The 12,090-nt window shown below is 38.6% G+C and overlaps 1 protein-coding gene across 1 annotated transcript; it reads right to left on the bottom strand.

Annotated features, from left to right (window-relative positions):
• Nucleotides 1-4,460: 4,460 nt before the first annotated feature.
• Nucleotides 4,461-8,099, bottom strand: LOC122974506 (immunoglobulin kappa light chain-like). Its single transcript, XM_044342542.1, has 5 exons — nucleotides 8,045-8,099; nucleotides 7,216-7,902; nucleotides 6,322-6,441; nucleotides 6,204-6,241; nucleotides 4,461-5,934 (listed from the first exon to the last, which is right to left on the bottom strand). Exons 1-5 carry the CDS (start codon nucleotides 8,097-8,099, stop codon nucleotides 5,815-5,817), a joined length of 1,020 nt encoding a protein of 339 aa, XP_044198477.1. The 3' UTR covers nucleotides 4,461-5,814.
• Between the last annotated feature and the right edge of the window lie 3,991 nt (nucleotides 8,100-12,090).

The following is a 12,090-nucleotide window of genomic DNA, read 5'->3' as shown; positions in this document are numbered from 1 at the left end:
CGTCCTAGTTCGAGAGAACAGTTCATTTGACCTCGTTCAGTGAGTAGCTGCCAGGCTGTCTCGACTTGAGTCACTCGCTGATGATCTTGTACGAGACAATGATTCCTGCTCATTCATTGGTGCTCATTCATGTTTTGAGCAACTGCACCATTGTGGTTTTGGACTGTGGGAAGAATCAACATGTAAGAGTCTGTCCATTCTTGATGAAAAGCTGTTTGCAGTTTTCACTGTCTAATCTTCTCTTTTTTTGAGCACGCCACGTGATTTCTTCTCTCCCCTTGTGTGTATGTGTGTGTACCATGAAGGATAGAAAAGCTGCTCTGTATAAAATACATATTCTCCGTCATATAATTTATCATTTATTTCACTCATCCATACGATCTGCCCGTGGGAAGAAGGAACATGTAAGAGTCTGTCCATTCTTGATTAAAAGCTCTGTTTTTGCTGTCTACTGTCCTCTTTTTAGAGCACGCCATGTGATTTCTCTGACTGTATTTCTAAATTATCCACTCGTCACTCTGGCGAGTGGAAAATAGGAATTTCCTACACATGCTGGAGAAAGCTGCTGGTTTGCTGTGTTTGTTTGTGGGGGTAGATAACTGGTTCACACTCCAGCTTAGTAGGTGGCAGTGATGCACCTTAACGCTGGTTGCCACCCACCATAAAATATAAAAAAGAAGATAGTGCTGCACACCCAGCAGCAGGTCAATCAGGCTGAGTCTGAGACAGTGACAGGAGCAGGAGAGCAGCCCGGGCTTGTCAGGCAGAGATAATGTTATCCTCTGCCTTCTGCTTAGAATTAATCACCAGCTTATCAGATCATAACCTAACCTTATGTGCGAGAAAACTGACTAAAAATAGATTTAGGACCACGGCAACTAAGGCCCTGTTTACACCTGGTATTAACATGCGTCTTGGGTGATCCGATCACAAGTGGACAGCTTTAAGTGCGTCTGTTTACACCTGGCATTAACATGCGTCTCCACATGCGTCCTGAGTGACCACATGTGATCTGATCTCACTTCCCCGCTCTATATGCAAATAAACATGGACATCATTTCTGTTTTCAAAGACCAAATTTGTTCGTTATTCATCCAAAGCTGTGTTTTACTTCTTTGATAACAGGATAAATATTCAGGATATAAATACAAATTCCGCGTCGGGAGAGAGAGAGATGCAGCGATCTCCCCGCAGCTGCATTTCTCCATTCAGAGACAATTTGCATATTTAAGCATAAGATACAGCAGCATAACTTCATTGATTATTTAAATCTCCGACACGCCGACAGGGTCAGTCAGGGTCTAACATTAATTACTGTTCTGTGTTTATCTGCACATCCAATAGGTCAGCTGTTGCACACACAGTCCAGGTTCATACAGTGAAACTGTTTGGAGTAAAGCAGCCATCCTGAGTTCATTATGTCGAGCAGTGCAGCAAAACTAAAAACTGTAGTTATCAATTTGACAGGACAGAGGAAACTATCCAGCTACGTTTAGCTTCTGAAATATTTAGTTAGACAGTCAAGCAAAAAATTAATGGTTTAATTTCTATTCTAACTGTCGATTTGAAGAGGGAAACCGGTTAGGGGAATGAGAAAAACAAGAAAAAACGGGAGGTGGATTACGTTTTTAATTCATATGGAAAAACAAAATAATTTGTTTATCCTGTTATCAAACAAGTTGAACAGCTTTGGACGGAGGGTCCTGTGTCTAGTCTGCCGGAAAATAGAGGACGTCAGTTGAGTAGGCGGTCCTTCAATGTGGCCCAGGACGCGGGATCTCAGTCCATCCTCAATGCATCTTGGGTGTGTTTACACCTGTACTTAAAGCTGTCCACTTGTGATCGGATCACCCGAGACGGATGTTAATACCAGGTATAAACAGGGCCTAAGACAGTGATCTTTCAATGCATACCCAGAGCTAAGCAAGAAGAATTTGTCAGTGAAATTAACAGCTTGAACTGGGATGATGTACTGTCCTCTGATGATCTAGACTATGACTGTGATACTTTTATTCACAGAATCAACTCTGTGAGGGAAAGATTTAATGTGAGGATACGGATAAAATCTAAAAATAAAAACAATTTACTGTGGTTTAATGTCAAAACTAATGAAATCTAGAGAGGCTGTGCTAAGGAAGGTAATTAAAACTAGAAGAGACACCGACATGCTGATTTATTAAGGTTTAAGGTTTAAGGAACAAAATTATCCAAGAGCTAAGAGAAGCTAAATCTCGTTTTTATCTCAATATATTGAATGAGGCAAAAGGCAACAGTAAATTGATCTGGAAAAACACTGATAATCTCACAAGGAGGGACCCAAAATTTTTAGGAGCACAGGGAGAGTTAATTGAAGATCATCTTACTGTTGCTTCTGTCTTTAATCATTTTTTTCTTGAGTCTGTATATGAGTTAGGAAAAAATATTATGAAAAGGAAACTGGATATTGTCCTTATAGATGCTACAGGCCAGGTTTTCGAGCTGGTGGGGACTAGTGAGTTACAAGTAAACAAAATCAGCTCCTTAAAAAGCTCCAAAAGTAGAGATGCTGTCCAATTTGACACCATGTTTGTTAAATCACACAAAGATATTTTAACTACCCCTATTGCTCATTTAATTAACTTGTCTTTTAAACACAGCTCCTTCCCTGATGACTGGAAATGTGTCACACCTATTTTTAAATCTGGAGTCCACCTTGAAGCCAGTAACTACAGACAAATAAGTATACTGCCAGTACTCTCAAAGGTTGCTGATAAAGTTGTCATTGAACAACTGACAACATTTCTTAATACAAGCAGCTTTGGTCTACATTGTATGCAATTTGGCTTTAGAACAAGTCATTCCACCGAAACTGCTACCTTGCACTTAATAGAGAAAATTAAATCAAGACTTGATAAAGTAGGAGTAGTTGGTGCTGTATTTTTAGATCTGCGTAAAGCATTCAACACAGTCAATCATGATGTTTTAATATAGAAACTCTCTAAATTTAACTTCTCATCTAGAGCACTGTCCCATAACATGAAGTGCACAATGGGTGTTCCACAAGGGACAGTGTTAGGTCCCCTATTATTTAGCCCAGGGGTTCTCAGCTGGTCTCATTCTGGGACCCATATTTTCCCATAGTCATTAAGTCGTGACCCGCTTTTATAGAATTCAAACTGAGCAAATTTATTTTTTCAAAAATATCCTTTGAAAAAACATATGTATGTCATCTTTTTTTTTTTTTAAACATATATTTACATGCACAAAGTGCACTTCAGAGCACATTATTAAGAGGAGGACCATGACAACTGCCAGTACACTAAAATAAATATCAAAACTACACAAAATAAATAAGGCCACAAAATTAGATATTATGGCAAAAATCATAATCACAATTAATTTGGTCAATATTGAGATCACGAATATTTAACACAATTACTTTTTGACTCTCATTTTGCCGATTGCCAGTGCCAATATATGCACATATTTTTTTCCACCTGGCTGAGTAGACTATTACACATGCAATCATAGATTGTACTAATGATCAAGAAAGACAGTATATGAGGGAAGAAATTAGGAAGACTGGATTCAGGAGCTCAGCATTAAAAAAATTAAAACCTGCCAAGTGGGTGGAACAGTAGTTTTCTTTGAGTTTATTAGACAGGATTAATGTGTAGGATTTAATCTTTGGTCCACAGTCCGAAGCAGAAGGGGGCGGTAATGCACCTCATATGCTGGTTGCCAACCGCTGATATAAACCAAAAAGAAGAAAAAGTTTTTTCAGAGTGGTACATCCTGTCAGCTGAGGGGTTTCCTATGCAGCCGAACATGGCAGCACCTCCACGGACTATTACATCCCGGCGGTCCCGGTGCTTCCTCCGCAGGCTCCACTTCACTCAGCTGCCCGACAGTCCCGCTGCTTCTTCCCACTTTAACCTGAATAACAAACTGGGGCTCAGTGCCCTGGTTGGATCCAAATGGAGAGCCGCGGCTAGCTGGGAGGCTATTTTTACAAAATTTTCACAGAAAAATAACTGGATTTAAAAAAAAAAAACCCAGAAAACTACTTTTTAATGCCCAAAATAACAGTATACAAATTCCCAGATTTTCAAAAAAAAGAAAAAACATTAAGGGCCGTGAATATACTGTATATCTCCAAAACCCAGATACAGGAAAGTACCTTTTTTTCCAAGTAATTCTCTGACAGTTAATTCTCTGTGGATTTAGAAGCCAACCTCAAGGAAATTGTCCAGGGACCATCATCTGAGACCGTCCAGCCAGGCGACTCTGTGACCTTCACCTGCACAGTACAAACTGGAACCTGTGATGGAGAGCGCAGAGTTTACTGGTTCAGACACGGATCTCGCCAAGGAATCCTTCGCACCCACATGGATCAGTCTAAACACATCTCCACAGCACAGTCTCCATCACAGAGCTGTGTCTATCATTTTCAGAAAACGAACCTGAGCTCCTCTGAAGCAAGCTGCTCATCAAAGACGATGTTGAAGACCCAATGGCACAGATTAGAGTCTTAGTCTGGCTGTCCATCATTAGAACTGGGATCCTCCTGCTCTTTCTAACTTTGTGTCTCTTGGCTTATATCAGTAAGAGGTGGTGAAGTCCTTAATGTAGAGAATACAGACCAAAAGTAGATGCACACATTTTTTATTTGGCTGTTACAATTTTGAATAAAAGTAACTTTGACAAAGCTCTTTCATCATTTGTCTCTTCATACAAGGTCATTATTTTTGTCAGTGTCACTTGAATTTACAATGAATTTAATCTCTACAAAAGAAAAGCAACTACACAAACAAAACAACATTTTAAACAATTATATAAAACACTTGAAATTGACGGTCAAAAATATTGAAAACAACTTTTCAACCCAGTTGCACTGAATATTATTATTCATTAGTCAATTTATTTAATTCTCCATATAACTTCTTTTTTGTAATGATATCCAAGTCAAAACCAGTAAATTTGAGAACGCCTTCAGTCAACAAAAAACACATCATTTCAACACTGAAATTACTTGAGATTGTGTTAAGATGATTTCATTCTACCAATAACATTAATTTGTTATTGAAAACATTAATAAAAAATAAGAGAGGCTGATGGTGGTGGTGATGTGCTTTTTTTTTTTTATCTCCTTCTTAGTTAGTTTAGTTTAGTTTAGTTAGTTTCTTTTTTGTTTTAGATGCTCTCACCTCTTTCTTCCTGTCAAAAACTAGATGAGTAAAGCAGTGAGAGTACCTCAGGAACATGCTCACTTTGTTTAATCAACCTATAAACTTGAGTTCAGATCTTGCTAACCACAGTGCTACATACCAAGGTGTGTGCGGTCACTCAGAGATGCACAAAAGCACACTGTGTTGTCAATGAATTTAGGCTTCTTAAGATAGAGGTTGATGGCTGAGAGGTTGGCAAAAATAGTTTCCTATGATCTACTGAAAGTCTTGGGGTGGAGGTGGAGCTACATAGGTTTTTGGCACCAAAATGAGGACATCCTGCTTGAAACGACAGTACTACACATGAAAACAAAGAGAGTGAAAGGTCCTATAGAGAGGTGTGAGTGCACTTCTTTTGAATTTGGCAAAGAAGAGTACAGTGATAGTGGAAATTGGCAAGTTGTAAGGCAAGATGTAAGTTTCGCCACTCATCACTTCAAAGAAACCGTCTGACAGAAGTCATTGCAAGGCAAGCTTTCAAAGTATTTGATCAAATGTAAATGAAATCATTTTGACAGAAGTGTTTGTGTTTCAGGAGAACTCACATTACCCTGATAAACAGTTGTCTTTGTACACAGAATCAAAGCACAGATGAAACATGTTGGCTCTACTGCTTTACAGTGGAGTACACACATTCACTCCAGTGGTCGTCCTGCTGTCTTCTTGATCTTTTGGCCTTGTGATCCCTTAAAGCAGCATAATGAAGGTTTTCTGCATCTTGACCTAACTGTTAACAAAATATATGGTTAATTACTATAATATAACATATAGCACATGCATGTGTAAGGACCTGTCATGGTGAAACAAACTAATTCATGCGCTCAAATAAATAATTTGTGTGCACTAATTAACAGAACATAACATTAAACAATCAATTAAAACTACTAACAACCAAAACTGACCAACAGCTGCAACAAAGGCCAACAGGAAAATAAAAATAAAGATGTTGCTGTGCTGTTAAAAATTCTTAATTGTTCAATAGAACATGGTGCTTACCTCTGCATTAGGAGTAGACGTCGCTGAAAATGTTGAGTCTGGTTGTGACAAACAAAATAAAAAGTCAGTTTTGTTCAAATGAAATGTGTCCTCAGTACTTCATTAATATTACAAGTACCTGTACATTGGCAGTTTCTCTTCATTATGCACACTGTGAGAGCCAGTAAAACAACCAGGACTGTGGTGAACGCCAAAGCTCCGCTCAAGAAATGCACCAAGGGAAGAAGGTCCACCTCATCTGTAGACATTACAGAGCTTTTAGCTTTTTTCTCATGTATATCATAATGGTCTTGAGCTTTTCAAGTCTACCTTAAAACAGAACTGACATGCCCATATAGTATGCACAATAAAAGGGTTGTAAATAGTCCACCTCTCCATACAGGCCACAAAAAGATTTCAGTGTAAGTAATGGGGGCCAAATCCACAGTTCTTTGACCTGTGTAAAAATTCATTCTTAAGTTCAGATGAAGCTAATATGAGGCGCTCAGCAGTCTGAGTTCGTCAAAACAAGTGTTTAACTTCCATATGCAATACTCACATGTCAGTTTAAAGAGTTGTTGATCCTCAACCCGTTTATCTTCCAGCGTTAGTCTTTTTTTGTGATTGTATCACCACAAAAAGCATCCCTTGCTTAGCTGTGGTGAAGGGATACTTCTTGGCAGTCAAATGTATATTTGTTGCCAGTGATAAACCTGTATTTAACTGCCAAGATGAAGATACCAACTTGATTTGTTTAAATTCTGAAATATTGAAGCCTCATATTAACTTTGGCTGAACTTTGGAAAGCATATTTTTCACAACAAAAACTGTTGAATTATTCTCCATCTCTTACAGTGGTGTTGCTTTAGGAGGCAGTTGCTTCATGGTTGGTAAAGACAGAAGGAATGATTATAGCAACCATTCATTCTTACTGGCATGTGAGTATTGTATTAAGATAGAAAATCTGGACCTATTCTTTAAGGAGTTCTCTCTATTTAACAAATGACACAACCTCTGCTTGATTGTTACTTACGCTCAAAGTCCAGCTTGGTCTTATTTCCAAATAGTATCTGTCCACATGAGGCGACAGCACAGTAGTACGTCCCAGCATGAGAAAGATTCAGACTCTTCATTGGCAAGTTGTAGACACAGGTGTGTGTTTGTGTGTTGTTGTTCCTCTCACACTGATCATTCCTGCCTCCATGTGTGTAAATGATTCCTGGATGAGATTCTTCAGAGTTTTGGAACCAGTAAACACTGTGTTCTCCATCATCACAGGTCCCAGTGTGTACTGTACAGTTCAGAGTCACTGGCTGGATGCTCTCAGATGCCGACTGATGGACCAAAGCTTGGATGTTCAAACCTGAACCCTTTACATTGAGAGCAGTGCCCTCTACAAATTCAAAGTCATATAAATTGCTACTGACGCAGTAGTAAGTAGCTGAGTCTGAAATGCGCAAAAATGAGATCATCAAGTGATGGGTATTGTTTTCAGTATCCAATGAGAAACGTGGATTGTCCTTGAATTCATCATGAAAAGTGTTAACTTTGTTATGCCTGTAGAACGTAGTCACCAGCTTTGGTTTCTGTCCCAGAGTTTGCTTGTACCAGTAAAGCATCACTGCAATGTTATCTCGACAAAAGCATTGCAAAGTCACACGTTCCCCAACATTAGCTGATTCAAAACGTATAGATGGTTGTTTTAAAGATGTCATATGAGCTGAGGAGAAAGTGAAGAGACAAAGGAAATGCACAAGTCATTTAATGCCAGTATGTTGTAGTGAACTGTATTGCAAAATGCATAAAAACATGTTACAATCATATGGTTACACTTTAAAGCAAAAAGGCAAATCACAACTTACCTGAATTCACCACAAACAGACATGTGAAAAACAAAGCAAAGTATGGAGGCGTCATCGTGCTTCAAATGCTGTGATGAATGAATTGAATCTCTGTACGTTCTCTGCTCTTCAGAGAGATGACTGTGTTTGATTGGCCAATCAGAGGTCCTAATTTGGAAAGAGTGCTCAGTGCCCCTTGCCCTGATAATTTTGGTCCTTGAGAAGAGCTTTATCAGCAACAACATGACTCTTCAGCCTCTAATTAGATTTACAAAGAATCACTGATAAAGAAATGACTTGTGTAGTTTATACATAACATCATACAGTGAAGTCAGTGAACAAGGCGAATCAGGATTTACAGCTTGCAGAAATATGTTGACTGACTGACTGGCTGGTGGGCAATACAAGCTAGTTGTAAGTGCTTAGCATTGATGTTAAATGACTACCTGACAAGCATATCGGGGATAATTTTCAAGATAATATTAATGGTTTTCTTCTAAAGTCGGATGAGAATTTTGAGCAATTTCCTTAATGGTTATTCAGCCACATTAAAAATCAATAGTTGGTTAATCGTTAACAATTTATGAAATACAGTGTACATTTTTCTGCAATAAAATCATTTTAAACCACTGTTGTGGCCTATAATCACTGCAAAATCAGTAGTGAATTAGGAATTTGAAGAACAGGGTCGGTAAACAACAAGTTTCTTGAATTATAAATGAAATAAACAATGTTTTCATTTAAAATGCGAAGTACCCATCTTGTCTGTCACTATTCACAAGTATGTCACAGGACTTCCAGGCTTCATTAGAGGACATAGATTAAATAAGACCAGATCTGTTGGACACATCAAACAAAAACAAATATAACCCATTTTTCCTTTATCAAAAGGGCCTTCAACAGTAAACAGTCTGTAAAAATATTGAATGAATATAAAACAGCTTATCCACAACTGACTTCAGTCTTAATGGTTTTATATATAATAATGTGGGAATTTTTAAAATGTGTGGGGTCCTTACAGGCGGTCAGAAAACACACCTGTAACTCCATCTTATTCAACAGTAAGAGGCACCACGGAGTGGTGCAACTGGGTACTGCAACAAATCTTCAGTATCTTTTCTGATAGTTACACTGCACGGCCGTAGTCTTCTGCATTGTTGGTGAATATATTCTTAATTTCTATTAATTTATTAATGGAAATTAACCAATAACCAATTAATCGCTGACATCACTGTTCAAAATAGTCCAAGATACCAAGAAAGTAAACTTAAGTGTTATACATTTCGGTAACAAATAAAAGACTTCAAGGTCACATTCAATATCTTAACTCTGCTGACCACTATAAGAACTCCATCTTCAAGCTATGTTACACACCAGGGTTTACTGTATATGTACACATGACTCAGTCAAATGAAAAACAACTACTAAGATTTAAAAAATACACAAAAATAAATTTGTCCAATTTGTGATCAATAACAGAACTGTCAACAGTACATAAAGCCACATGATGTTCAACCCAAACTGTTTTGACCTAATGATTAGAAAACCCTGCAAAGAGACCATGCTGATTTGTTGACAGATGACTGTTGATGTAACACTTGAGTGTTTTTTCTGTGTGAACTCTCTGAAGGTGCTGCTCTATTTCCTACCACTTACTGAACCTGGAGACAATATAATAGCTGAGTTGTTCCACACTTTATAATACATACTAGGAACTAAAAGGTGTTAGGTGTTGTCATGGTCAATTAGAGAAAGCTTCACTCTGAGGAGAACTTTAGTTAACATAAGATGATACTCTACTCTCACTTTTAAAATGTTAATCATTCTGTCCTTTTGTGTTGCAGCATGTTATCTGCATTTGAAATATGACCCTCATTTCAGCCAGTTGCCTTTCAAAATGGCTTTTTACTCTTGCCATTTGTCTCAGCTTGTGTACGCTGTGGTTTAGAGACCACAGGCCAGTCTTCCTGTGTTCAAGCGAGGGGTTATGTTTCCACCAGTGGAAACGTCTTCACAGTAGTTCACGCCTTAGTCACAAGAGTCAAAACAAGAGTGAAATGCAGAGAGCTGGCTAGTTTGATGCTACCTGCACTTATGTTTCTGGTCAGAAGAATCTATTAATAGGTCAGAGGGGATTTTTTAGCATGCTTTGTGTACTGTGTCTGTATCTAATGCTGCACATCACAGCTTCCTTTAACAGGGGGTAGTTTGCCATAGACTAGTTTGTGTTGTACATTTTGCCTTTTCTGTTTCATGTATTTTGTGAGGCTTACAGCTTCTGGTGGAAATGACAGAGAGAAGCTGTGCTCTCTTTTTTCCCTCTGCAATGCAAAATGCTGAATATTATTCTTTTAGTTATTTAAGGATGAGCATTGTGACGTTGTAACTAACTAATGTTAATCATGCATCACCACAAACTTTTTTCCTGCTGTCATAATCATTAGCTTTTATTTTGTTTCGCCTACTGCTGCATATTAAAGGGCCAGAATGACTTCTGATAATCCATATAACTCGCTGACCTTTTTATTGGAACGACTTTATACCAAAGAAATAGTCCCCATGAAAAGTGCTCACAGTGAGGTCCATGGATTATTCTGAGTGACAACAACACTGTTTTCAAAGTTAGCACATCACATTTTCTGTGCTTTTTCTTTCTTCAGTGTTTGTTTGTTTACTACTGTGGTCATGGAAATGCTCTGATTAGCTTTAACCAGCCTATATCGCCTCCTTGACAACTGAGATGGATCACCTCCTGCATCTAGAGTATGTTCACCAGGGTTGCATGTTTGTGGCAGCTGGGCCTGGCAATTTGTTTATATACCTGTGTGGAGAATGTTTGTGGCCTTAATGCAGCAGTCACTGGATTCATGCAAGACCCAAGTGCTGATAACTGAACCAGGCCTGCAATTAACAGTTATTTCATTATTTCAGGCTCTCTTTAGTCTTCATTCTCTCTGATTTGTCCGCCTTCTCCAGATGAAACTTCTTGATTCTGTTGTCAGTACCTGATGTCAGAATAAACTACAGAGTCTCCACTGTATTTCACTGTAGCTCGCCTGGAGGAGAGGCGTCTGGGTGCCGCACTCACAGATGCGTATATAACTGCTTGACTAGCCTGTTAGAAACAAAATTTCCAAAAATGAAGACTCAGAAAGATGTCTTGCAAATCAAACAGAAAAGTTATATGAAGCTAACATATTTCTCTGTTAGTGCTCTTACCTGATTGCCTTCAGAAGATCCATCATTAGCCTCTAAAGAAACAAAGATAACTACTGTCAATTGAAGTTACAGCTGAATGTAACACAATGTGGATCTGATTCCGCTGCAGATATACAGCTGATCAGTACAATCTCATCTGAAATACCTGTGGGATCTTTCCTCCGACATTTCAGCATCAAAAAGGTTCCTGGTCCAAACTGAACATCATTTAAATTCATCACTCCACAGTAGTATGTGCCAACATCTTCCCACTTTGTTGCAGATATGCTCAGATTACTGCTGATGCTGTTAAATTTAAATGAATAATGGTGACGAAATTCATCAGCAAAGACATTACAATAGTAGTGAGAATCAAATGCTGTCACAAGCTGCAGTCTCTTCCCTGTAGTCAGTTTGTACCACACTCTTTTTTTCATTTCACTCTTTATGTGACATTCAATAGTAGCTGAGTCTCCGAGCTTCACTGTCTGGAAAGAAACAGGCTGAGAGATAAACAGAATATCATCAGCTCTGTGTGTGAAGACTCTCATGAAAAGATTCCACAAGTGGATTTTTGTTACTTACACAAAGAGCAGAGCAGGAAAACATTTAAAGAGTACATCATCATCTTGTCAGCTTCAGCCTACTGAAGGAACAGCAGACTTACCAGATTTATCAACACTTGTCCTACATTCCGCCACATCTGTCAGGTCCGATTGGCTCATCATCCTCACCCTGCAGAGCGTGATTGGCAGCTGAGACAGCAAGCTTTGACGTCATAAGCCAACAAGAGTTTTTCACTTTGTAGTCTCTTTCTGACCCAGAACAGACCAGTTTTTCTGTAGCCTGAATCAAATGTCACTTCCTCA

This window comes from Thunnus albacares, chromosome 22 (genome assembly GCF_914725855.1).
Source record: "Thunnus albacares chromosome 22, fThuAlb1.1, whole genome shotgun sequence".
In the NCBI taxonomy this organism is placed as follows: domain Eukaryota; kingdom Metazoa; phylum Chordata; class Actinopteri; order Scombriformes; family Scombridae; genus Thunnus; species Thunnus albacares.
The sequence above is the reverse complement of the archived record's forward strand: the minus strand, read 5'-3'. Positions and strand labels throughout refer to the sequence as shown.